Source organism: Notamacropus eugenii, chromosome 3, assembly GCF_028372415.1.
Source record: "Notamacropus eugenii isolate mMacEug1 chromosome 3, mMacEug1.pri_v2, whole genome shotgun sequence".
Lineage (NCBI taxonomy): Eukaryota > Metazoa > Chordata > Mammalia > Diprotodontia > Macropodidae > Notamacropus > Notamacropus eugenii.
This window is the reverse complement of record NC_092874.1, coordinates 225,906,565-225,933,746: the sequence shown is the minus strand read 5'-3', so window position 1 is coordinate 225,933,746 and position 27,182 is coordinate 225,906,565. Positions and strand designations below refer to the sequence as shown.

The 27,182-nt window shown below is 47.9% G+C and overlaps 2 protein-coding genes across 11 annotated transcripts in view; one reads left to right on the top strand and one right to left on the bottom strand.

Annotated features, from left to right (window-relative positions):
• The first annotated feature begins 8,230 nt into the window (after positions 1–8,230).
• On the top strand, positions 8,231–25,993 carry SPRYD3 (SPRY domain containing 3). Its single transcript, XM_072654785.1, has 11 exons — positions 8,231–8,350; positions 10,363–10,509; positions 11,564–11,639; positions 12,082–12,206; positions 12,597–12,732; positions 13,877–14,065; positions 22,303–22,452; positions 22,864–22,921; positions 23,940–24,059; positions 24,134–24,300; positions 24,489–25,993. Exons 2-11 carry the CDS (start codon positions 10,382–10,384, stop codon positions 24,621–24,623), a joined length of 1,284 nt encoding a protein of 427 aa, XP_072510886.1. The 5' UTR covers positions 8,231–8,350; positions 10,363–10,381; the 3' UTR covers positions 24,624–25,993.
• A 276-nt stretch (positions 25,994–26,269) lies between these two features.
• The window catches only part of TNS2 (tensin 2), a 28,149-nt gene continuing 27,236 nt past the window's right edge, over positions 26,270–27,182 (bottom strand). For all 10 annotated transcript variants that reach the window (XM_072654779.1, XM_072654775.1, XM_072654776.1 and 7 more), the window contains exons 28-29: positions 27,106–27,135; positions 26,270–26,913 (exon numbers count right to left, since the gene is read on the bottom strand). In XM_072654779.1, coding sequence (XP_072510880.1) covers positions 26,775–26,913; positions 27,106–27,135 — 169 coding nt within the window. In that variant the 3' untranslated portion in view covers positions 26,270–26,774. The remainder of the gene's footprint in view (positions 26,914–27,105; positions 27,136–27,182) is intronic.

The following is a 27,182-nucleotide window of genomic DNA, read 5'->3' as shown; positions in this document are numbered from 1 at the left end:
TGAATGCATGGGGAAGCCAACAGTGAAAATTCCCCCAGGGCATGCTATCCCCAAAATACAGAATCCTATTGGGGTGATGGACCTTGCTTCAAGGGCCAAAAAGGATTCATCAGCTAGAAATGTCATGCCAGGGGCGGGTGGGGGAAAGGAGAGGGGGATCAGGGATTGGGTGAAGCATGAAATATGGTTGGGTTCCTCCTCATGTTGAGCAAGAAGAGATGGTACAAGTCATACAGAGATACCAAAAAGAAATTGGGATACTTTCCCTGCCACACTGCCCATGATTGGCTTGGTGGTGGAATTTGAGCAAAACAAAATGAAGATAGCTTTGTCAGCAAACAAACAAATCAACAAACAAAAACATGGATGGTATTATTAGTGGCCCTTTCTGCTCCTTTCCCTAGACTTTCTGATATTCTTGGGTCTATTTCTTATTCCTGCTAGCTTAGCCCCCACCCTGCTAGGGTCCTTTTCCTTCCTTTCTTTTTCCAATTGAGAATCTTTTAATTGGTTTCAGAAAACCAAAGAAAATTGTATTTAAGAATTCCTTAACCATTTCAAATATATTATCAGTGGAATAAGCATACTTCTTTTTTTTAAAAAAGGACTATATGAATAGATATTTTTCAAGAGTCTCTTTTACAGAAAGTTCATAAGTCTTTTCTAGATAATAATACATATAACCCTTGTCTCAAAAGGCAAATTGCGTGAAACACTCCTCATTGGTCGATATTAATTACTCAATGCTCCTCACTTGCTTGAGGGCAGAATTGGATCTTTCTTCTCAGATTTTACTAATTCCACTCTCAGGCAAGAGGGGCAGCACTGAGCAATTAGTCTCCACCAATGAGGAGAATCTTATGCAAATGACCCATTGAGCCAATGGTGATATTCAGTATACAGAAGAGTATCTGTCTAGAGATTTAACTAATTTCTCTTTAGGTATATCAATGTTGTCTGCTTCTCCTCACATGATCAGCAGGCATCCTCCCTTTCTTAAAGTAATCATACAAAATGTTGAAAGGAATAACCTTAAAAAGTCAAGACTCCACAGCTTCCAGGGTACACCTAATTAAAGGTCTTTTTCTGTCTCCAAGAAAACTGAATCAGGGACCCTACCTTGTTTAAAAACACAAAACATAGCAAATCACACCTGAGCTTATGAAGAAAACATAAAATCTGCAATGCTTTCAAAATTGCTTTTAAAAAACATTAGAAAATAGATAAAAGCTTTCTTAAAAGTCTTGATTTGACCATCTCATGTCAGAAATTGCTACCCTGCGTCTCATAGCTTGATGAGACAAAAAAAGTGAATACAAGCAGACTGTATAATAACTATTCAGCAAAATTCCAGAAATCCTTGTAGATACCACCATCAGAAGAATGGATTTTTCTGCATAGTATAACTTCCAGAGCTGTCTTTGTAGTTACTCCCTCCTGCTATTGCTGTAATAATCTCTGGACCTTTATATCCCCTATTTCTAAACTCAAATTTGTTCCCTCCTCCATAATCTTAAATTCTATCCACCTCTTCTAGAGTCCCAGTCTCTGCCTCCACAGATTAAAAAAAAAAGACCTCAGTCAGTAGATGAAGTATGTTGGCCCCTATGAGTCTCAATTATTATTGATTTGCCTTCTGCCCATTGAGAAACTTTGCAATCACGACCACCTTTAGCATCATCTATGTCCTCAAATGTGATAAGGCCCAAACTTTTGAGTTTGTTCTGTAATTCACAACAATTTTGGCAATTTTTCATATTTTGGGAAGATCTCATACCATCTATCTGACGCCTTATCAGGTGAGGCACAGGAAGGGTACAAGAGTACATTGGGTAAACAAATCAGAGTGACCTAAGCCTCCTAACTGGGAAATCAATTCATTTTACTTTTAAATGTGTAAAGGTGGAGTTGAAACTACTTCACCCCATTTTAGCCTACTTACCTTCTCAATCAATCAATCATAATTTGAAAAGTTTTTGAAAGCCATTGTATAAAGTGGACTGAGCAGATAGGAAGTCTAAGTAGCTAAGGAATTTCCTCAAGCCCTTTGGGTCCAACATAAGGACATTCAGCCAGAATTATGGTGGTTTCCCTAAAACTCTTAGGAGTGATCTCCTGGGAGGGAAAGAGAGGCCTCAGCTTTTACCTTGAGCATCCTTCCCTCCCTATTCCCTGTTCCCCAACTTTGGCCATAGGAAGATCTTAGGAACTTTAAAGGGTCTGAAGAATTTTGGTCTTCTTATCTTTGAAAAGGAAATCAATCAGTATTGATTGCTTTGATTGATTTTTAGTTTGATTATAGGATTAAACTTCCTTCTTTAAAGAAAAGTGAGCCCTAAGAGCCCAATCAGACTAACATAGTCTCCTAAGTCTGCATTACCTATAGGTTTAGTAAATAGATTGATAAGACTTTATCATTTAATAGCAGATAATTTAGAGGAATAAAATGATTATAAAGCTAAGTTCCCCTTTCTGGCAGCTGGAAAAAGGTTAGCCAGAGGTTCCTCTGGAAAGTTCCTCTTTCCAGTCCCAGTGGATAAGCTCTTTTTTTTCTTGAGCTAAAGTCTAAGTTGATTAATGGAATCTGCTAAGGAAGATGAGGGTGGGAGGGTGGGGGTGGGTGACGGCTAACTAGTGACCTCAGTACATGTTCTGGTTATAAAAGGTACCACCTGTAAAACAAGGACTTCTGGGGGAGGATTAAGAAAGCCTAGGAGAAGCTAACTAGTCAGTTGACCTGCCTTGTCCAACTGAATTATGTTCAAAACAAGTTTCTGTCATTTTATTTCTCATTTGTGTTATAAAAATCAGTTGCATAAATCACCCACGGCCTCTGACTTCTAAAGAGTCAGATGACCCGATCTGATATGCAAATAGTAGCTTTGCAAATTAAATCATAGATGCTGGATAACTTTGTCCTCAGTTTCCTTTTATTTCAGATAATTAATTTTAACATCTTCCCGTTCTTGTCTTAGCATTGGGCTTCTGTGACAATAGAGACTAGAGGCTGGTGGGAGTGGCAGTATTGGGAGTCAAGGCCAGATCATGCTGAAGTCATCCAGCAATCAGAAGCTGTGAGTTATCCCTTTACCTCCTGTGCTTTTTAGACTTGGGCCCACTCTCCTCTTTTCCCTGTATTTGTGGAAGAGTTGTCACAGATTTTTATGGGAAGATGTTTTGTATCCACTGTTAGTAGTGTACTGCCTTAGTAAATTTTGCTGCTCCAGCTCATTTTACAGATGAGGAAACTCAAGGCAAACAGGGTTAACTGACTTGGCCAGGGTCACAGAGCTAGTAAGTGTCTGGGGCCAGATTTGAACTCAGAAAGATGAGGCTTCCTGACTTTAGGTCTTGCACTCTATATACTTTACCACCTAACTTCCCACCTTAGTAAATTGCCTTTTTTTTAAAATCAGTTAAGTGATGCTGAGTGAAATGAGCACAACCAAGGATGCAGAGTACAGGGTAACAGCAACGTTGTTCCATGACCAACTTTGATAGACTTAACTCTTTTCAGTAATACAGCGATCTAAGACAATTACAAAAGATTCATTAGGGAAAATGCTATCCACATCCAGAGAAAGAACTATGGGGTGTGAATGTAGACTCAGGGACACTATTTTTTTCTCTTTTTTCTTTCTTGTGGTTTTTCCCTTTTGTTCTGATTCTTCTTTCACAACATGACTAATGTGGAAATATGTTTAATATGATTGTATATGTATAGCCTACATCAAAGTACTTGCTGTCTTGGGGAGAGGGGAGGGAAAGAAGAGAGGAAGAAAAAATTTGGAACTCAAAATCTTATAAAAGTGAATGTTGAAAAAAAATTTTTTAAGTAAAAAAAATTAGCTAAGGCTGACATTAATTGATTCTCAACGGATAACATTAGAAGAAAGTACATGCATTGAAGCAATGACATTAGGTTACAAAGAAAACATCAGCACTTACTGACATGTACCTACTTTCTCATTTTTAAAATTTTTATTTTATTTTTTATTTTTTTCTACTTTCTCATTTTTACAAAATCTTAATGAGAATGATCTACACACATAATAAGAAGATCCTTACTGAAACTATGAGAAGTAAACAGGTAGATTAAATAGATGTTTCTGTAGCAGATTGCATCTTTACAGTTATCCAGCTGACTAAAAGGTACAGAGAAAAAAAATCTTGTGTTTGTTGATTACCAAAAATATATCTGTCAAGCAGTCTTAAAAGCTCTCCCTCAAAAAATTTTCTCTTATGTACATGTTAAAATTATTTGGATATGATAGTTCCAACCATAGAGATAATTATTTAAGAATTGTCTCATTATTACTCCATAAAAATAAAAGTTAAAATTATGTAAGAAAGTGACTACAATGTAAAATGTTCATACCATTTGATCCAATAATTTCACTACTTGGCATTTAGCCCAAGAAAGTCAAAGATGGAAAGAAATATTTGATTTATGCTAAAATATTCATAGTAGTACTTTTGTGGTAGTATAAAAGCTGGAAACAATATGGGTGTCTATCAACTGGGCAGTTAGCACAGTATAAATGGATAGAAGGCTGGGCTTGGAGATGGGAAGACCTGGTTTGGAAACATTGCCTCAGACCCTTACTACTCATGTGACACTAAGCAAGCTTAACCTTTCTATGCCTTGGTTTCATTATCAGGATAATATATAGCACATAAGTTAGACCTGCTTTCCCAAATCCTACTTGAAATGGCAGACTGGACACCCGGCTACTATGTATCCTCTCAGAGGGACTGGGGGGGTATCTTTCTAATGCTACATAGCTCCCCCAGTGTTCATTAATTCATATCAATTAGTCAATCAGCCTAAATTAGCTTTTAGAAAAATTATTAGAAAAGACTACTAAGGTGATAGAGTAAGAATAGTTGGTATAAAACACCCCCATCCCCAAGTCTGTGATACACTCTCCCAGAAGAGTCCAGGGGAAAGCTCAAGTTTGGAGACATGCTATAAAGGGGTAGTTCATAACCCTTGGAAGTCATCTTGTTGGAGTCCTGAAAAAGTTTCCCTTCGGTATGGTGTTGCTTTCTACTGGGCTCTGTTTAGAGACCTGAAGTTGTTTTTCCTAGATTGTGTACAAATCCTTCAATCCTCCAAAGTTCACAAGATAGTCAAGGGTCAGGAAGGGAATGAGAGGGCTATAAGGAAGGAGGAAACTTCTCTCCCCACAAGAAATTCAGGAGCTTGGTTGGAATTGATTTCACTTCTAGCTTGCCAGAGGCTCAGGTGTTCTAAACTGACTTGTCATTTTATAGATGATCCACAGAGTATAGCTGAGTTTCTTCACCCAGTACAACTCCTCCCTGTGTGCTCATTACTCAAATTCTTCCAGCAGCTTTCAAGGACTTTTAAAACTTAGCCTAATGCCTTTGATTGATTGGGGGAAGGTGTTCTCACCTGGTAAAGGCACGGAAGTGGGTTGGAGCAATTGATTAAATAGAGCTCATTAGGCCTTGTTCACACTTTGCTCATATCTCTGATTGAGTGATTCAATAGAAAAGTCTGGGTGACCCTCATCCTTACATTTAAATGAGGAGTTGGAGTGGATAGCTTCTGACAACCACTCAAGATCTAAAATCTATGATTTTATGTTTTATAATTGAGGAGCTATTCCAATTGTGGTTCATAAATGTTAGGATATTATTAAGCACAAAAAAAGTAAATAATTCAGAGAAAAATGGAAACAACTTTTACGAACTGATGCAGAAAGAAGTATAAATACATATATGATATTGGCCTAGTAATCCACATGGGAAAAAACAAGTGAATGAAGACAAAATCTTGACCATATTGCACATGTAGTAACCTGAGTATCCCACTGACTCATTTTGATACACAGACATATTCCCGAATTGAGTAGAAGGAAGAGAGGAGATTGGCAGCATAAGTGAAAATTGCAAAGTTCTTTCAACACACCGCGGATATCCTTGACATGAAAATCTACCTTTAAAATAGTTTTATGGATGCCTATCGTTTTTATAGATCATTGTCTTCTATGGTGCCATTATTTCCCTATGCTACCCTGGAATTGAACCCTTTTTATTAAGCAAGGAAAAATAGTTAAATGGAAACAATCAACAAATACATCTGAAAAACAACTGCAACATTCTGCTCCTACCTCTCTACCAACAGAAGTGAAATATATTCTCCATGATCAATACTAGGAAAAGTTTTTGTTTTTTTTTTTTAACACCAGTCTCCCATTGACTGTTTATGAATCATGAAACACTGAAGAATTAAAAAAACTAACGGCCAAAAGGACAATGGAGATGGGTGTAAAAAACTGATGAGTTTTTTTCCTCTTTCCATTCTCTTTCTTTGAGCACCAAAAGAAGCAGGAAGAATTAGGTGAAAAAAAGGTAACTCTAAGGATAAGGTAGTGGAATATGGATAGGCATACAGAGAATCGTAGAATGTTAAAGCTAAAGGGTGTGATGTAAAATGCTGCACCTGGAGACAGGTGGGTTTAAATGAAATATCTGTAAAGGGCATGGTAGGACCTATTTATTTAAATACTTACGTCCCCTTCCCCTCCTGTTTCTAACCATGAACCAACTATGGCCAAATGCTTAATCTCCCTGGGCTTTAGCTAGCCCCTCTATACAATGTAGGTAAGGCATACAGAATCTACCTGGCCAGGTGGACCAGGAGGACCAGAGGAGAGAGAATCCACCTAGTTAAGCTAAAGCTTAAAAGGACACTAAGATTTTTTGGAATGCTCTGCGTGTAAAAGACAACAGTTAACCTTGATGTAGTGGCACACACTGCGCGCTACAGTAATCTCATTACAGCAGCTTCCCTTGGTAGAGCGAAGACCTAGACTCTCCTAGGAAGACCTAGACTCTCCCGGGAAGACCTAGACACTCCCGGGAAGACCTAGACACTCCCGGGAAGACCTAGACTCTCCCGGGAAGACCTAGACATTCCCGGGAAGACCTAGACTCTCCCGGGAAGACCTAGACTCTCCCGGGAAGACCTAGACTCTCCCGGGAAGACCTAGACACTCCCGGGAAGACCTAGCCACTCCTGGGAAGACCTAGACATTTCTAGGAAGAAAGACCTAGACTCTCCTGGGAAGACCGAGACACTCCTGGGAAGACCTAGACACTCCTGGGAAGACCTAGACTCTCCTGGGAAGACCTAGACTCTCCTGGGAAGACCAAGACACTCCTGGGAAGACCTAGACACTCCTGGGAAGACCTAGACTCTCCTGGGAAGACCTAGACTCTCCTGGGAAGACCAAGACACTCCTGGGAAGACCTAGACTCTCCTGGGAAGACCTAGACTCTCCTGGGAAGACTCTCCACCCAGGCTGGTCTGCACAGTCCCCGCGCCGCGGGCGCAGAAAGTGTCCTAGGGTGTGCCACAAGTCAGACGGAAACTCAGCTTGTCCTGGCTGCTCCGCCCGGGCTGCTCTTCATAAAGCTCAGACCAAACCCCGAGCCTATCAATTGTTCACGTGATCAGCGATAACTCTATCAATAGGTAACAATTATCAGGCGAGGAGTGAGGAAGCCTCACCTTCCCCAGTTCCGATCCAGCCTCAGAGCGACCCTGGACAAGTCCCTTAACCCTGCTGGCCTCAGTTTCCTCATCTCTAAAATGAGCTGGAGAAGGAAATGGCAAAGCCCTCCGGTATCTTTGCCGAGAAAACCCCAAATGGGGTCCCCTAAAGTTGGACAGGGCTGAAAGGGAGTAAAAAATATTGCCGCCTCCATTTTTCCCCATGAGGATGCTGGAGAGGGGGAGGGGAGGGAAAGCCTTGTTTAAAGTCAGGGCGGCCCGGGGCTGAAGTCCGGGAGAGGCTTCGGGCTACGCCGCCCACCCCGGCAGCTCGTGGCTCGTCACGTGCCAGGCGGGGAGGAGCCGGGTGGGCGTGGGGGCACTCCATACAAAGCTTTACAAGCGCCGGAGTGGGGCCGCCCCGACCCGAACCGCGGAGGAGCGGGCCTCGCCCCCCCTCATACGGCCCCGGCCCGGCACCCTCCTCCCGCTCCGCCCGAGAGCCGGCAAGATAACCCGGGCTGTGACGTCACCTCACACCGGCCCCGCCAGCCCCGCACCACGTGACAAAGCCCCAGCCCGGCTCAGCTTCGGCTCAAGACCCCGCCTTCGCCTCCCGCCCTTTGCCCGCCGGCTCTTGGATTGGTCGCTTCTGGCGCCCGTCAGCGTGGCCTCTCTGATTGGCTGAGGTGGGAGGACTAGGGGCGGGGCGGGAGCCGGGCCCAGTAGGAAGGGTGGGGACCCGGATGTCGGTGGTGAAGGCCTGTAGCCGAGCGGCGGCGAGGGTCTGGCAGGCCCATGGAGGCGGAGGACGGGGCTGCTGGGGTAGGCGGGGACCAGGGGGCGGGCTGCCTGCGGGGCTGGTGGGCGGGTACTCGGCACCCCCGGCCCTGGACCAGGCCCCTGCGGTCTGGGCGAGGATGAAGCTGCAGTTGGCGCTGGGGGCCCTGCTCAGAGAGCGAGGGAGCCCGGGCAGCTGCCCAGGCCCCGGGGTGGAGCCACCGGCTGGTGGCCAGGGCGCTGAAGCCCCGGGGCCGGAGGTGTATGTGGGGGGGTTGGGAGGGGGTGTTCCATCTGCAGCAGGGGTCAGGGCGCTGAAGCCCCGGGGCCCAGATGTGGGGGAGCCTCCCTCTGTATAGGTCAGGATATTTAAGTCCTGGGGCCCAGATGTGGGGGAGCCTCTATCAGCAGGGATCAGGGTGCTGAAGTCCTGGGGCTGGAGGTTTGTGGGGGGGGTGTTCCACCTGCAGCAGAGGTCAGGACGCTGAAGCCCAGGGGGCCAGATGTGGGGAAACCCCCCTCTACAGGGGTCAGTGTTCTGTAGTCCTAGGGTCCCAGATGTGGGGGAGCCTCTCTTTATATGGGTCAGGATATTTAAGTCCTGGGGCTAGATATGGGGGAGCCTCCCTCTACAGGGGTCAGTGTGCTGTAGTCCTAGGGGCCGAGATGTGGGGGTGCCTCCCTCTATATGGGTCAGGATATTTAAGGCCTGGGGGCCAGATGTAGGAGAGCCTCCCTCTGTAGGGATCAGGGTCCTAAAGTCCTGGGGGCCAGATGTGGAGGAACCTTCATCTATATGGGTCAGGATATTTAAGGTCTGGAGGACAGATGTGGGGAGTCTCCATCTGCAGGAGTCAGGGTGCTGAAGTCCTAGATGCTCAGATGTAGGAAAGGGGATGATTTAGGGAGCTTTTCCAGGGTTTAGGGGTTTGGATCTTGAAGTCCTGAGGGCCCAGATATAGAGGAGTAGACCTTTGATGATGTTCAATGTATTCAGAGATGAAAAAATGGGTGAGTTAGGTTCTTTGGGCCAAGGTGCTTGGATTCTTAGAGACCTCCCAAATACAGGGGAGGAAGGTCCTGAAAATTGAGATTGTTGTCAGGATCAAGGTTTGGATGTCCAGATATTTGGGAGTATGTCTGTCAAAGATCTTTGTTCTCTGGAGCTGGGGTGCCCACACCTTTAGGTCCTGGGTGATAAAAATAGGGGGATGATCACTTTCCAAGGCTGGAGTGTCTGGATTCTTTCTTGCCCAGATATGGGGAGTATGGATAAGTCAAAGGCTCCATTCATTTGGGCTGAGGTATCTCAACCATTGAGTCCAAATATCAAGCATGTAGGTGAGTTAGGGAACTTTGTTCTCCAGGCCTAAGTACCTGAACTGTGAAGTGAAGGGCTTGATGCTCATATGCTGGGGGAATAGGAAAGCTTAGGACCCTCAACATGGTATGTAGGCCCTGCTATCCATATTTTGTGGATTCATATGCTGTCAGATCCTGAGGGTCCTGCTCCTGAGGACTGGCCAAATCCATGCCAAGGTGCCTTGGAAGTAAAGCTTTAGGAATGCCCTGGAGAACTCAAACCTTTGGCTAAGTGTTACCAAAGACTGACCTACTGCAGGATCATAGGATTTCCAGCCAAGAAAAACCTTAGAGATCGTTTAGGATGTTTTCCCCTTCATTTTACAGATGAAGGTGTTGGGGATTTCTTTGATCAGCACCGATCACACTCGTTAGTGGTTTGGGATATGAGGAACAAGGTGGCTTCCCTTTTTTCCTTCCCTGACAGATAGAGAATGGGTTCATGTGGTTTGTTGTTAGTAGGGTGTGGGTGTCATGGGACCCAGGGAGCACAGCATGTTCCAGGAACCCTGTGTATCAAGATAGTGGGACTGGAATTGAGATACTCATATTTGCCAGCTTATGCCCACTCTGCATTGGGTGGAGTAAAGGCCTTCTAAAGAGTACTTCAGTGAGAAAGCAGACATGTATTCTTCCTTTCAATGCCTTCTCCCTGAATACCCTACTCCCTCTTGATTCTTTGTTACACACAACAGGCTGGCTCACTTGAACAAGATGGATGACCTCAACCTGCACTACCGGTTCTTGAATTGGCGGCGGCGAATCAGAGAGATCCGGGAGGTTCGGGCTGTCCGCTACCAGGAGAGATTCAAACACATTTTGGTAGAGGGAGACACATTGAGGTGGGTGTGAGCAAGGACTTTTGTATACTCCTTCTTGCCTGGGAATGGAAAGGAAACAGGGAATGTCTGCTCTCTGAGGGGTCCTTGAAGGCTCAATCTTGTTGGGTGAGACTCCAGTATATCCTGCCCTTTGCCCATGTTTCATGGTTACTCTGGAGACTGGGTCCCTGCCAGGTCTCAAAGAATAGGAAAGGGTCAATCCAGAATCAGGATGCTACATTGAAAAGGGGCCCTTATTTTTCTTGTCACCTAGATACTTGGTGGCAGGCACATCCCACCTTATCTTTGGGTCTCCCTCTGCCAGTGTCTCAGGGGTTAGGGTGGATGAGGTTGTAACACTTTCAAAGTGAAGGGTTTCCTGATTTGGACAATTCTGTGTGTAACCAGAAGACATTGTTGGGTAGAACTCAGAGGTATTCTCCTCCCTCCCCATGTCTTTCCTTTACCCTCTGCTCTTGTGTATTTGTATATGCGTTCTCTCTCTTTCCCTGCTTGAGTCCCTTCCGTGTCCCTTTTCCCAGCCCTAAGTTCTCTCCTAAAGTTGTCGCTGAAGGGGGAAGGAAGTAGGGTTATTTAGCCTGGAGAAGAGAAGGCTGAGGAGAGAGGGGACTGAATAACCATCTTCAAATCAACGAAGGGCTTTGGTACAGAGGATAGAGACCAGCCGTTCACCAGATCCACTGAGGACAGAGCCAGAGGAAAAGGGCTGAAGCTACAACATGAGGGATTGAGGTTAGACAGGGTTGTGAGATTCCAAATGGGCAACTAAGGGAGGCTTTAACTTCTGCTCCCCTGGAAACATGGAAGAAACTAGACTTCCTCTGATCTGGTCTGGGCTAGATCCTGAATGGAGGAAAGGGGAGGGGTGGGATGACCTTTAAAATATCCTGTAGTGTATATCATGGTGTTTACGATCCAGGACTGTGGGATTAATTTTTCAGTTCATTCCCCTTTCTTTGTGCCTTTCCCTTCAGGGGTAGATGTGCTGAACTCTCCTTCCCCAGAAAGCTGGGTCAGGTAACTAATGGATGTCCTCTTTATTTTCCCTCCACAGTTACCATGGCAATTCTGGTGAAGTTGGCTGCTATGTGGCTCCCCGGCCCCTGACCAAGGACAGCAATTACTTTGAGGTGATGGAGACAGTGGGTAGGGGTTGGTTGACCTTCAGTGGACTCCTTTTACCAAGTTCCATGCCTGGTCCTACTAGGCTACTGTTTCAGGTCATAGGCTGTTGTGGTCCCTAAATCTGAGAAGAAGGTGACCTGGGCTCTTGCCATTTTTTCTTTTTTGACTCTTTGCTTCAGTCCCCGTCAGCCAAGCATATCATATCTTGACCTTCCTCTCCATCCATCTAATTTTCAACCCATCTTCTGCCTCCCCTACATCTTATTTCAATATCTCTCCCAGTTCTTTCCTTTTAGTGGACCATGTCTCTTCCTTAACCCTCATGGCTTCCATTTCTCCTCACCTAAGCTCCTGTTGAGCCCCTGATGCTTTTACTCACCTTCCATCTAGTTTTTCTAACCCTTGGGTATCCTTAGCACCTGCTGATTGTATTCCTTTCCTCCTCAGGTGTCAATTGTGGACAGTGGGGTGCGGGGAACCATTGCTGTGGGGCTGGTCCCTCAGTACTACAGCCTGGACCACCAGCCTGGCTGGCTGCCTGACTCAGTCGCCTACCATGCTGATGATGGCAAGTGAGTAGTTTGCTTGGGGCATCAGATTTCTCTGCTAGGAAGAGGGGTAGTGGGAGATTTTGTGCTATGGAAAGTTGGCTGAGGTGGGTGTGTCAGTATCCCTAGAACATTGTAGGATGAGACTTCCTCTCTCTTGTATACTGAGAGGGAATCACTAAAAGGGGGAGGAGAGGAAACGGGGTTTCTTCCCACTGGGAACTGCCAACATGAAGAGAAAGTCAGGATACTGAAGGTTACCAAGATGAACATGGAAACTAGTGACTGCTAGGTCCAGCAGTGCTGTAGCATGGGGAGAAGTTAGGGATAATAGATGTAGGATGAGTCTGGGAAGGGCTCCTTGTTCCATGACTCAGCTCTTGCTTTTTTATTTTTTTATCCATCTGTCTGTAGGCTGTATAGTGGCCGAGCCAAGGGCCGCCAGTTTGGGACGAAATGTAGCTCTGGGGACCGGATTGGCTGTGGCATCGAGCCCGTCTCTTTTGATGTGCAGACAGCTCAGATCTTCTTTACTAAGAATGGGAAGCGGGTGAGTGGGGATCAATGCCCCTGTGAGGGGAGCTAGCTGGGCTTGTAGGCTCCCCAAAGTGGTATGGACCATAGATAGAGCCAAGAAGCAGCCTTTCCCAGTGACCCACAGAACAGCTATGAGGGAATTGTTTGGTCTTATAGCCAGTTACCTCATTAGTCCGACATCTGCACCCTGTTCTGACCTGTGGGATAAATGAGGATAGAGGAGAAAGTGTGATGTCAGCCATCAGAGAGCTCTCATGTGCTGAGAGAGAAAGATAGGTGCATAGGACCCAGAGACAGAAGGGCCAGAATGGCACCCAGAGTGCTGGCCAGAGCTGCATGGACAGTGTTCATGTTTAGGCCTGGTGAGAAGTAGAGGCCCCTGAGGTGAGGGAGGGCATTCCAGAGGAGGGAGGGAGCAGAGTGGGCAGTGAAGAAATGTGCTGTGGCCACAGAAGGGATACAAGGTACTCTTCTTGGACTTTTAGACTTGAAATCCTTTTGTGGTTCTTATCCTCCCTTTCTATACATTTTCTCTTTCTATTATTTTCCTTTACCTCCTTTCACCCTTTGCCTCTCCTCAGTCATGCCTTCAGAGAAAAGCTGATAGGGATTGAATAGGGACAGACAGATTAAGCTCTCAGTCTCTAGAGATTTCTTTCCCAAAGTCTTGGATTGCTTCATGGCACCCAGACCCTCTTCCAGCCCAGACCTTTCCTACTGCAGGCTCAGGTACAGAGCCTGAGTGTTAGGCCCCATTTACAGGTGGCCATCTCTGTCATTAACCTTGGGTAAGACGTTCAGCCTTTTTATGCCTCTTCTGTAAAATGCAGATGTGTTTCTCACCTCTCTTGTGGGGGTGCTGAGATGGGTGTGGACGTGTAGTAGTAGATGTACTCAAGGGAGCAGTGCTTGATCTGATGTCTGTAGATCTGGGCTTGAATGGTAACTGATGCTTGCCATGTGACCTCTCCGAGCCTCCATCCTCATGAGTAAATTGAACATATCTGTTACCCTACCTATTCTGTACAGTTTTTGTGAGGAAAGTGTTACATAAATTTTTAAGCACTACTATAGAAACATGACTTATTAATATGACCTACCAAACCAAGGCAGTTTTTCCTGTTTAAACCATGTGGGCCCAATCTCATCTCTTGCAGGTGGGCTCTACCATTATGCCTGTGTCCCCAGATGGGCTCTTCCCTGCAGTGGGCATGCATTCCCTGGGAGAAGAAGTGCGGTTACACCTGAATGCTGAGCTGGGCAGTGAGGAGGATGACAGCGTAATGATGGTGGACAGCTATGAGGATGAGTGGGGACGGTTGCATGATGTTAAAGTTTGTGGGACGGTGAGTTGGTGAGTTGGAGATGGCCTGTGGGGACAGAGTGTGGAGCAGTGGAGTTGGGAAAATATGCCAGACTTAAAGTGGTAGTGAGACCCCCATAGTTTGGTTGCCCAGTTGTGTCTTTTATACTCCTCTCTGTTAAGTCCTTTGTGTCAGCCCTAGCCCTTCTTGTATGTCAGGTAGATATGAACAGATGTGCCTAGCCTGAGAGATCAAGAAAGATCTCTCTACTTGGGGTATTGGCAGAAGAACTTAGGACCTTTGGATGATAAAGGGATTAATGTCAAATCACTCCATGTTTCAAGGTGCAATTCCCTAAGCTGAATTCTCTGCTTCCTTTCTTAATTTGGGAGTAGGATGATTATAGTAACTTGATTTAATTCTTTGGCCCTTGAAGTTAGCCCTATTTCTTTACACGTCTTCATTAGTGCCTTTAGCATCAGGCTACCCAAGACCCCCATATCCTGTCTGCTTAAAGGAGCATTTTCTTTGCATGGGAGGTAGAAGTCTTATTAGGAGGCAGAATAGCTGGATCCCATTTTGTTTAATGCTTTAATACTGCTGATTTTGGCTGTCCCTGTTTAGTTCTGTGAGACTGTCCTAATCACCATTCAGAGTGCTTTAAGACAATTTTCCATAGTTTCTATACCATTCTTCTTCCAGTCAGACAGAATTATTTCAGCTACTCTCTGAACTTCAAACCACCCTATTAAACACGTGGCCTCTTTTCTCTTCCTATCTCGCTGCAGTCCTTTTTGCAGTGATGAGAGTAATCAGATAGAACCCAGAGATCCAGGTCCTAGGGTGGCTGCTTGGGACTCCCATGGTAACTTGTTCCCTGCTTGACCCTGGTGGATGGGTGTGACCGGAAACCCTCTCAGGAACTGCAGTGTTTTCAGGATAATGTTCTGTGTTTGAAAGCATAATAGTAGCAAGGCGGGATGTGTAGTGTAAGACAAGAGTTCTAAGTGAATTGGGTCTAGGGCGGAGGAGGAGAGGGGATGCTCCCTATCCAGTGTTGGGGTTTGAGGACTAGAGGTTCTGGGCTGTTTTTCTTTGATCCTCATCTTTTTCCTTTCTTTCCTCCTCCTCCCACCATCATTTTGACAACATCTGCAAAACTGAACTTGGTACAAAGCCAGGGAGACATTCCAGGTTTCAAGTTTGCATCTCTGACCTTTCCTTAGGGAGTTTTTCCTTGGCATCCTCTTGCTGCCCTCTCTGGCCTGGACCTGTTCTTGCTCCCCTCCCAAAGCACTTCAGCTCCTCCCAACCAATCCTCTCTAATTGATGGAAGATCCTGTCCACGTTTATAAATAGCCTTCCCTCCATCCTGCCTCCCCCTCTCCTGCCCCTTCCCAACACCCCTGAGGGCTCAGGAACGTTTTCCTTCTGTTTCAGGCTGTTGAGCTTGGCTCTTCTCTACTATTCCCACCCCTTCTTTGGGAACACCAGTGCAGGAATCCTCTTCCAGAGTAGTTTTCTTCTCTCTGGCAGTCACTGAGGCCTCAGGCATCTCTCTGCAGTGCCTTGGGCCACTCTAGTCTTCTCAACTGTCTTGTCTCTTGAATTGAAGAGACTTCACTGCCCTTTTTTATTTTCTCCCTCATCTCCAATGTGATCATTTTCTTTCCCTTTCACTTCTACCACAGCTTTAACTCCAAAGAGTTGTTAGTCTGTTAGGAGTCATCTTGGCCATATTCTTGCCTCATGTTTCTAAGGCCTTCAGTAAAAGAAAACACATCATTAGTGTCTTTATAACCTATTAGTGTCTCTGTCCTTTATAATCTTAGCTCTAGAAAAAAGGCTCTTTGAGGCCTTGTTACCACTTGCTCTTGGTGGAGATCAAGCACAAGCGGCACCTTCCCTCTATCTAGTATCCTTTTAGAGCAAAGGTTCTTTTTTTTTGAGGGGGCAAAGCAAGGCAGTTGGGGTTAAGTGACTTGCCCAAGGTCACACAGCTAGTAAGTGTCAAGTGTCTGAGTTCAGATTTGATCTCAGATCCTCCTGACTCCGGGGCCAGTGCTCTATTCACTGCACCACTTAGCTGTCCCTGGGGCAAAGGTGGACCCCCATCTGTTTCGTGGAGAGAGTTCAGGGAGTTCTTGAACTTGTTTTAAAAATATTTTTAAAATTACTTCAATGTAAATTGGTTTCCTTTGTAATCCTATGTGTTTTATGCCTTTAAAAACATGATTTTGAGAAGGGGTCCAGCCCATGGAAGAGAAACCCCTATGATTGAAATCATGGGATAGCAAGGGAGGTTGGAGCTTGGGAGATGGGACTTGGCCGGAGCTCCATAGAGCAGGGAAGTGCAGAGCCAGGAAGGGCACGCAGTCCCTGACTCTCCCGTAAGACTTGGAATTCCTGATTTTGGTATCTTCCTTCCCCAGACAGTGTGTGTCTAGAGCCCTGCTGGACTGTTGCTGCAGTCTCAGGTTTGTGCTCAGCCTCTTTTCTCTTCCTCAAAAGACAAAGTCTGAGTCCGGAGCTTAGCTTTCCTTTCTCCCAGCGCCCCGCTCCTTTTAGCAGCTGAGTTCACCTGAGTGCTCTGCATTCTCTTCCCCCCAGCTCATTTTGGGGGCTCCTTCCTCTCTCTTCCCCTGCCCAGTGTTCTTTTCCTAATCCTTCACTTACTGGGTACCCACTTGGTTTCCAATTCTTTGCTCCCACAATGAATGTTGCTATGAATATTTTGGCACACAGTGCTCATTCCTTTTTGTCTTGGAGAAGTAGTGAGTCTGCTGGGTCAGAGGCAGCGGCTGGACGATTCAGTCTCTTTTCTGGCCGGATTCTGAGCTGCGGTCTGGAAGAGTTTCGTGAAGAGAGTGCTTAGTGCACATGTCTGTCCTTCAGCCCCTCCAGCGTTGACTGTTCCATTTTGTCCTCTTTACCAAACTCTTTACCAAAAGCTGGGACCGTGGGGCTGGTTTAGATTCACTTCTCTTACCGTGTATGAACTGGCGTCTTCATCGGTCCCGTGCAGGGCGAACTCTTCTTTTAAAAGCTGTTTGTTCTTGTCTTTGCTTAGTCAGTGATTCTCGCTCCCTCAGGTGGCTTTCAGTTTTCCCTCCTACAAAAACATGACCCTAAGTCCTAACTTTGTGAATTGCTGCTTTACGTGGTTGGGAAAGCAGACACACCTGCCTTCTCCTTGCCTCCAGGCCCAGCGCAATGAGGTAATGCGAGGGGAGGGGAGAACAACTCTGGGGGATTAGGCTCATTTCATTCCTTCTTCCTGTTTGAAGCTCCTTTTGACAACTCCTTAACGACGGGGCAACAGCTTCCATATACAAAGTGGGGTGAGCCCTGGCCCCACCCTGGGCTTGTGGGGTGTGGGGAGGGGTCACCCGGGATTAAACTGTGTCGAAGCTTGACCTGCCTGGTGGGAAGCATGTGCACGGTTTCTGTGCAGCTGTTTTTGGGTCCCTAGGGCACTGAGCCTTTACTTGCTCCTGTCATGGGAGATTAGGGTCTGGGCTGGCAGGTGCCAATAAGGGAAAGGAGGCTGGGCAGGTGGTGATGGATTAGGAAGGGGTGGGGCAGGGAAGGAAGCAGGCTCTTCTTGTCTCTCCGGCTCTTGTGCTCTGTAGCATCCCGCCCATTGCTTGTCTTTCTGGGCCTCCAGCGCTTCCTTAGGAAAAGATTGCTAAACAGGTCCCCAAGCCCCCTGCAGTGGAGGTTTTAGTGTTATGGAGCTCAACAGGAAGGATTTTCTTTTTGGCTCACTAGGACTGAGCAAACAGTTTTCTGGACAGTGGGATAAATTTGGGGTTATACAGAAATAGCCAGCAATCAGTGGTTGAGGGGCCAAGTAGATGGGAGATGATGGTGGGCAGGAGTGAGATCCACTCTGAGCAGCGTTAGTGGACATACTAAAAGGGGAGGAATGCTCCTGGGGGACAGATGTCTCTTGTTCTGGGCAATACATTGAATTGACTGCAGAGACAACTTCTGGAGGGAAAAGGCAGTTCTGTGGGTTGGTTTCGCTGAATGACGTTTTTTTCCTCTTTTTTCTTCTTTGTTACAAGGGATAGTTTTTGGGAAGAGCAGAATGGAGGAATATATTGGAAAGTGGAGATGATATAGAAACAAAAGTAAATCAGTGACGTCTAAATAAATGTAGCACTCGTCTTAGCACCTTACAGACACTGGCCCTTCAGTGTTTACTGAGCTGAATTCAGTGAGGTCCTCAAAGAATCAGACCGGGGCACCCTGAGGCAATGGAGACATGCCTAGTGGACAGAGGGAGGCTGCAGCATCAACCCACAAACATGTGCTAGGCACCAACTGGGAATGCAGAGCCCTCAAAGAGCCTCCGTCCTTCTGAGGTCTGGGGGACGTGTTCCATTGGTGCACATAAATGTAAATGCAGACATAGGAAATATGAGGTATAACTTCAGTAGGGAGGTCAGGAAAAGCCTGGAGAAGGTGTTCTGTGAGCTGAGCCACATTCTAAGAGGAGGCCAAGTGGAGGAGAGCACGCTTTTCAGGCCTGGTGGATGGCTTGTGCAAAGTCTCCAAGAATTGTGGATGAGAACCACGTTGAATAGTGTGATTGCAGCTTGGCAGTTTGGTGTTTCACGGATGAGCATGTGTTTTATCCCAAGGTTACAACAGAGTCATGGGGCTTATTGAGCAAGGAAATGACATGATAAAACCAGTGGATTAGGAAAATCATTTTTGCAGCTGTGTGTCTTTAGTGAGGGGAGAGACTTGAGGTGAGGAGAGGTTTAGGAGGCTCTTGGGTCCATTAGAGAAATGGGAAGGGCCTGAATTAGGAGTGGAGGCTGTGCTGCTCCTGGAGAAAGGGCAGTGCAGTTCCTCAGAGGTGATGTTCACCTTCGGCATAAAGGGCAATGTTAAGACTTTGTACACCTGGAAGAGGAGGCAGGTTAGCTATGTAGCCAGAGAAGGATAACTAATGAATGAAAAAGCATTTATTCAGTGATTACTACATATCAGGTGCTGTGCTAAACTTTGGGAATTCAGATACAAAATCCAGATGACCCCTGTCCTCCAGGAGTTTTCTTTGAGATAGAAGGAGACAACACATATGGGGAGTGGTGGCCAGGGAGAAAAGGGTGCTTTGGTCTGGGTATCAGAGGGATGGACCCAGAGGAATTGATTGACACACCCTCTCCAGAAGCAATGGTGATGTTGGTTCAATTACAGGTATTGAACAAGAGATGAAAAGGGCAAAGGGAGGGGGCTATCCCTTTTGAACAGACTTCTGGCACTGCCCCACAGTGACCCAGGCCAGCAGTAGTGGCCAGGCAAGTGATGGCCAATGCCAGGGAACATATGGGTAGCTCAGATCCTATGCTCCTTAACCACATAATAGTAAGCCAGAGGAAGGACTGCAGGCTGGTCAATAACTCTTCTCTGGAGGATGTTATCCAAGAAGCAACTTGGACAAAAATCACACAGGATGACAAGGCACAGGTGGGTCATAGTGAAACTGGTAAAGTAGGGTAGCATAAGTGTCAAATTGAATTGAAGTCTTTTGTTGTCTCTGGGGAACCCAAGAAGGCAGAAGTGATCCAATGAGAGGAGGAGAGACAGTGTGTTCCAGGTCAGCTGTGTTTGTCTGGCCCCCAAGAAGGTAGGAACAGGATTTCTCTCCGTGCCTAGCAGAGTGATCTGTAGATAGCTTCTGTCAGTTTCTAAGTATTGCATAGGGCAGGGGTGAAAGTGTGATCAAAAGTGCATCCTACCCTGTCTACCCCTACCATTACAGTGATGCTCCTTCCTAAAAAGATTCAGGAATTAGAACAGAAGACTTAGGCTTCCTTATGTTTCTCCATTCCTCACTTTCCCCTACCCACACACAGGTGCACACTTTCTCATCTGTCTGAACTGGTTGAAGGGAGATCCATTTTAAGGTGCCATGAGGACTTGTGGAGAAGTTAGAGATTTTCCTTGGGATAGGGGAAAGCTAAAGGTATAGGACAAAGAGTTATATTTGCAGAAGAGATGACTATTTAGGTTTTCTAGCGCTTGGGAGAGATTTGTGGTTCAACATTTGCAGAATACTCATCTCCTATATTATTACATTCCAGATACATCTAGAGACCTTTTGATTTCCCCCATTTCCTGGCCTATGGGATTTCCTCAGCTCTTCCAGTCCATAAAGCCTCGTGTTACTTGGACAAAGCTTCAACAGCTGCCCTCCCTAGGGCTAGGGCAGAGAGAATTTTGAGGCATGTTTTTCTCAGGGATCAGGGTCTGAACTAGATGTCTCTTGGCTCGGAGACTGGGGAACGTTGTGTTTCTCACATTAGGGCCAATTGGATGGTGTGGGTTAAGGGCAGCTGTTGGGTCCCCCACTCTGTGCTGCAACATTGGAAGGAAATGGTAGTCTGGGTGCTAGATAAATAGTCACTCTCTGTACTGCCCTTCCTCTTCTTCTCCTGACCCCTTTGCCTGCTGGCCCCACGGAACCCAGTCTGATAGGAAAGAAGAGGCCCTCTGTGAGAAGCAAGGCCAGATGAATCCAACATGGGCCACTTGTCCTGAGGAGACAGAATAAAGAGATGATTCGGGCTAGGGGAAAATCTCCAGAGGGTAGGAGAGTAGAGCACAGCTGAGAAAGAGGAGGAGAAAATCTGCTGTAATGCAATCGGAGCTGACCTGGGAGTCTGTGCATGGAATAGCCTGTGGAACAGCTAGTCCTGCCTGATGGGAGGTGAAAGGAGAGCACGTCCCAAAGCTCTGCCTGCCTCCTCCCCTTCTCGGTGCCTCTCTTCTAAGGGGAGGCTGGGCAGGCAGACTCAGGTCATTGAGTTTTGGAGAGAGAAAAGGCTAAGGGAAAGCTGTGCACTCTTCCTCTCTGAGGGGTTAGGAAACAGGCTGATGAGAACAACTCCTGGGTTAAAGGGCTCTTGCTTTAGGGGATAGACTAGACAAGATCTCTCTCTCTCTCTCTCTCTCTCTCTTTCTCTTTCTCTTTCTTTCTCTTTTGCTCTCGCTCTTGCGCTCTCTCTCCCTCCCTCCCTCCCTCCCTCCCTCCCTCCCTCTCTCTCTCTCTCTCTCTCTCTCTCTCTCTCTTTCTCTTTCTCTCTCATCTCTCTCTATCTCTTGCTGAGAGTGCTCGGGGAGGGTAAGAGGTCTCTGTTCCAGTAGGTTCTAGGGACCATAAGAGCCAGGAGGGTTAGTGATTTTCCTGGGAACTTTTTTTTTTTTATGAAAGGAGGTGGCTCTCAGGGGGCAGTTCTGGCTAATTAAAAAGGGATTAAGGAATCCCAGGTGATACTGAGAGAAGAGGGTGAGTCATAGTTCTCTGTTACCATGGCAGCTCATAAATAAACACACCCAAGGTGAGGGGGGGGGGGGGTGGGGTGTCCTGTCATGCCCAAGGAGTGCCATTTTGGGGCTGAGGAGTCCCAAGAATCCACAAGGATCTCCCCTCTCTTGTTTCCCTTGGCTACTTGAAGTAGAGATAGAGGCTAGGAAGAGGAGTTTTGATTCTGAACCTGAAAATGAGGTGAGGGAAGGGACCCCTGAACCAAGATGAAGGTGCCAGAAGCCTTCGCTTTACATCTTGGCTTTGACCTCTCTTCTGCCTTGCCTTCAATTTGAGTGGAACTGGGAGTACCCTTGGCTTCTCCCTGATCCAGCTGCAAACAGCCCCATTCACTGCCAAGTAGAACAAGACCCTGAGAAATTATGTCAATCCCAGCCCAGACGGGGTCAGCTTTTGACCTTCCTCCAGCATGTGGAGCTGCCTGCTGACCTCTCCCATCCCCTTCCCCATTCTGGCCCTCACAGGCCAGACCAGCATCATACAGATATTGCCTCAACTGCATTGCCTGGTTTCCTGCACCTCTTTTCCCTAAACTTTAAGACTTCTCAGGCTGACAATTCTCAGACATTCCAGACTATCTACCTCTTGGTGCAGATTCCTTTGGGCAGCTCAGCCACCCACCTGGTTTTCTGTGCTGTTCCTTACTCTTATCTGTAAGCCAAGGGAAATGTTGACCAACCCTGAGGGGACTCTAGCTCAGGGAGCAAACTGGGGAGCCCAGGGAAAAAGTGTTTGCAATCTTGGGCTGCTATGACCTCTTTAGCCTCATCTGGTGTCCTGTCTCCCAAGTCTGCTCACAGACATCCAGGCAGATTGGACCTCTAGGAGCCCACCCTGCCTGCAGAGTACTCAAGTTGCTCTGGTACTGGCCTCCGGGAAGTTTGAGGTGGGTTTTAGCCTCAACCACCCTTCTATCACCTGCTTCCCTCCACAGCTGCTGGAGTATGTGGGAAAGGGCAAGAGCATCATTGATGTAGGGCTGGCCCAAGCCCGCCACCCGCTCAGCACTAGAAGTCACTACTTTGAGGTGGAGATTGTAGACCCCGGGGAAAAGTGCTACATTGCCTTGGGGCTGGCAAGAAAGGTGAGGGGAGACCTGCCATGCAGAGGGAGGGTCAGGGTGGGTCTGGTTGCCCCAGTGGCTATGGGAGGGAAGGTAGGCTGGATTTACTAGAGAAGATGGAAGAGCTTACATTTGCACACATGTGAACATGCATCCATATACCTGTGTATGTCTGCACATACAGAGTCACAGAAACAAGGACTTGGCACCCATAGATTACCAGCCCTTTTGCTCTGGCCCTTTGGCATTTGAGGCCCTTGTCATTTCCCCTAACACTCACTCTTGCCCTGGGAAGTTTTGGCGGGAGGGGTGGTGGTGGGGGTTGATCATTGGCATTTTTTACAAGGTTCAGTAGAAGTGGGAGGGGGAAGCTTGGGGAGGGCCTTTTCCCTTTCCCAGTACCCCAGACCTCTCTCTTCCTGCCTTGGCCAGGATTATCCCAAGAATAGGCATCCTGGCTGGAGTAGAGGTTCCGTGGCATATCATGCAGGTAATTGGAGGGTCCTGGGTCCTTGGGTTGGGGGTGAAGGCATTTTCCTCCCTCCTTTGGTCTACCTTGAAGGAAGGAAGCCGGGTGGTTGGGAATGATGTTGGGACATGATACCGTGGAGGGAAAAACTTCTGTTTCACCCTTCACCCCCCCCCCCCCCCCCCCCCCCCCCGCCCCGTGCCTTCTCCTTTCCCATCTCTGCCTTGTGTTCTGCCTCACTTTTGTTCCGACTCCTCTGAGCACTTGTGTGTTTTTCCTCCCAGTCCTAGGAGCAAGGCGGGTGGGGGGGACCCTGGGGCCAAGCTCTGGGACATTCCAGGGCTCTGAGCTGGCTTTCTCCCCACCCGCCCCTGCAGATTCTTCCGTTTTGTTCCCTTTGAGCACTTTTTTAAAAACTTAATTTTTCTTTTTAAAGTTTTCCTTTTTGGTATTACAAACCTGACAGACGTCAACTTTTCCTTCTACTAAAGAACAGAAAATGAGGATTCTTTGTGACCCCATGAATCCCTGGATTTTTCTTAAACTACGTGTTATGTTTCACATGGTAGTCCCCCACACTACCTTGCTTATCTGGGTCCATGGTGCTGGGGTTTTTTGAATATTTCCTTTGGAGTCCCTGAATGACTGCCTTCTCGCACCTGCTTGTTTCCTCTTCACTGCCGGCTTTGGGGCATCCATCCCTCATGCCACTTCCCTGGGAGTCTTGATTTTTCAGTCACTTGGATGACCAGTCTGGTATAGATTTGAAGCTGGAAATTCTGGATTTTAGGATCCTGTTTGACCACTGACAAGCCGTGTAGCTAAGAGCAAATGCCTTTAACTTCTCTGAACCCGTGTCCTCTGGTAAAATGAGGACCATAAAGTTTGCCTGCCTCACGGGATCCTCACAGGGCTTTTATCAAGTTTAAATGAAGTCATGTATAAGTAATCTCTTTGTAAACTCTTTAAAGGAGCAGCTAAGCCTTGGCCTGCCTCCCACCAATGGTCTGTTTCTCTTCTCCCTCTGCCCTCTGCCCAGATGATGGGAAGATCTTCCACGGCAGCGGTGTGGGGGACCCTTTTGGGCCACGCTGCTATAAAGGAGACATCATGGGCTGTGGGATCATGTTTCCCCGAGATTACATCCTGGACAGTGAAGGTGAGTGGGCCGGGAGGCTGGGAGGGGAGGCTGCCCAGCGCGGGGGGCCCAGCTTACACTGCTTGTTCTCTTAGGAGACAGTGATGACAGCTGTGACACGGTGATCCTGTCTCCGACCCCGAGAGCTGTCCGGAATGTCATGTACCTGCATCAGGAGGGGGAAGAGGAGGAGGAGGAGGAAGAGGAAGAGGAAGAAGATGGGGAGGAGATGGAACAGGAACATGAGGGCAAGAAGGTGGTGGTGAGTGAGGGGGCAATGGGAGGGGGTCAGAGGGAGGGGTCGGAGAGCGGCCCCAGCACGCCCTCTTGTGGCCGCTCCTGCTCATCAGAACAGCTGTGGGGGGTGGGAAGGCTCCCTCCCAGCCAGGCATCCTGGCACCCACTGCCTTGGCAGAGACGCTCCGTCCCACCTGCTTCATGTTCCCACAGGTGTTCTTCACCCGAAATGGCAAGATCATTGGCAAGAAGGATGCTCTTGTGCCCCCCGGAGGCTTCTTCCCCACCATTGGCATGCTGAGTAGTGGGGAAAAGGTCAAAGTGGACCTGCACCCTCTGAGCGGCTAGGGCCCCTGAGGGCACTCCCTCCTTTTCCTCTTTCCCAGGACCATACACCCAGTTCCTGGCCTTTCCTTCCTGCCTTCTTCCTTCCCCTGGCTCCTGCCCTCCTCCTCCAGGGTTTGAGGAGGGCTGCATTCTGTCTCTTGCCCTGGCTTGACCAAGCACCAGGCCAAGTGCCTGCTGCGTCAGGCGGTTCTCCAGCGTCTGCCTCTCTGGTCCTGGTGTTACCTTCATCATCGTTCCTTAGGGCTGAGGCCCTGATACAACAGGGATGTACCAATAGGGCCATGCTGCCCTTGGTTTTTTACCCATGGCTCTGAGGCCCTCTCCCTTCCCAGGCTCCTGGCTCCTGGGTCCAAGAAGGATGAGTCTCGGTTGCTGAATGAACAGGGCCAGGTTTGTGCCTGAGTATAAGGCTACGAAATCCTTCCCTTGACCCCAAGCCTGAGAGCAGGGCTGGACATTGCTCGGAGCATCTAAAGGTCTCTGAAATGCCAGCTTTGCCTGAGCCGGGGGCAGTTCTCAGAGATGGGACCAGAGGACACGACCGCCCCAGTTGGTCTTGTCCAAGGCTCTCTGCTCTTTTCCATCTTTGTCTACTGAATCTCTGTGGTGTTTGCTGCTTTGGTCGGTCCCTCCTCCCAGCCCTGCTGGCAGGGCTTGGGGTGAGGCCTTCTGCTTGTACTGACCATTACCCCAAGCTGTCTAGGGACGGTCTCCTTTCCTTCTCCTGAGGTCTGGAAGACGCCCTCATATTGCACCATTGACCCACGGAGAAACTCCTGAATTTCTCCAGCCCCACCAAACAGCTCGGTGCCAAGTATGTGGGGAAGATGCGGCTCCTTTAGCTCATTCCGGAGATTCCCTCCCTTCCCTGATGCCACCCTGCTTGGCTTTCCCAGCCCATTGTTCCCCCTGCCTTGTCTCCCAGAACCGATGGGGGAGTGCAGTGACCCCAGAGCCCTAGGAATGGACTTCCTGCAGTGGGACTGCTCTAGGCCCTCCCTTCCTTCCCCTGTGTTGCCCTCCCACTTCTCTTGGGGGAGTGGGATGTCTGCTTGCTGCTTGTTCGAGTTGCCTGGTTTGCGTCAGTGTTTGGTTCCGGCTCTTATGCTGTCTCCCCTACTCCCACTCTGAGCTCTCACATTCCCCCTTCCCCTTTCCGTGACAGGGGACAGGAGCTCCTTGCCCTGGTTGGCACAGAAGGAATGGGGCCTCTGGGGGAAGGGAGGGGCTGAGCTGCTGTGCTGCTAGGGGACCTAGACCTCTGGCCTCCCCCCACTCCCACCTTCCCTGCACTATGATGTACGAAATGTATGTACAGACCAGAGATGTTTATACGGCCAATAAAGATGGAGTTTCCATATTTATCAGTATGGCTGGGATGCCTGCATCCTTGGCAAGAGAAGTTGGTGTTGCAGTGTAGGATGGGACAGAAGCCTGACAGCTCTCGATAACTGGGGGTGGTGTTGGGGACACGGAAAGTATAGTTGTGAACAGGGAGATACATAGATGCAGTCATGGGGAAACAGGAGGTACGTGCATGGTCCTGTAGCCAGGCAGGGACAGTGAGCATGGAGGAGAGAGACTCATAGAAACACGTGACCAGTCACCTGCAGGGCTCCTACAACTCCAGTACATCACCAACTGACTAAAGCTCATAGAAATTCTTTATTAGACAAAAATAGACTCTTTTTCTTCATATAATCCCATCCTGCTCTCTCTCTATTTAGTGGGAGTAAGCAGGAAGAGGGACACAGTCCTCCTCCCCTTTTCTTTCTCCCTTTGCCTCTGCTCTGGCCTGCAGCTGGGGGGAGCTGGCAGTGCTGCAAGCCCTCCCAGACCTGGGTCCTCTCAGGCAGGGCTGTGCTGGACCCCTCTGTGGCTTACCTTCTGACACCACCCCTTTCTGCACCCGAGCCATCCCCTTCCCCTCTGCTCACCTACAGTTACCATCTCATAAGCTCATCTGGTCTGTGTGGCAGGCTAGGGGTGGCAGTGGGGGTAGGGAGTGGAGAGTGTCACAGGAAGCCCCTTTTTTGTGCTTGGAGGCGAGAGCAACTGCTTTTTTCTTAGACCACGTGAAGGGCAAGGTCAGTGAGAAGGCTGGGAGAGGAAGGGGATGTTAATATGGGTTTGGTTTTCATCACCCACTCTTCACTTTCTCTGACCCAGCAGAACTTTGGTGATGAAAGTGACAATGGCAACAGCTGGCTGGTCGGGATCGAGCTCCGAAAAGAGATGACATACGTTCTCCCAGGGGCTGCCCGGCTTCCTGGCCACAAAACCAAAGATCCTAGGGAATCAACAGGCAGAGGGTGAGGGTGGAGAAACAGGGTTCTGCAAATACACTAGGTTTGGGGGTAAAGCTGTCTCTAGAAGGTTTCTGCTGATGGGGTAGATATCTGGCTGAGGAGAGGAGCAATGTCGGGAATGCCTGGGCCTTGGACAGGAGAAAGGGGATGGACTTGGAGAGGAGTGGACTTACTTAGAGGTGGTTCCATCTGTGTTGGTCCATCTGCAGTGGAAGAATAACTCGTGTAAGGGCCCTGATGTGTGGGGAAG

What these genes read in the sequence shown, in the direction of transcription:
- SPRYD3 (XM_072654785.1), top strand. Translation starts at nt 10,382, where the DNA reads ATGGATGACCTCAACCTGCACTACCGGTTCTTGAATTGGCGGCGGCGA. An exon ending in TACCATGCTGATGATGGCAA is followed by an intron (nt 12,207 to 12,596) that starts GTGAGTAGTTTG and finishes ATCTGTCTGTAG; the next exon opens with GCTGTATAGTGGCCGAGCCA. An exon ending in TTCCGTGGCATATCATGCAG is followed by an intron (nt 22,922 to 23,939) that starts GTAATTGGAGGG and finishes CCCTCTGCCCAG; the next exon opens with ATGATGGGAAGATCTTCCAC.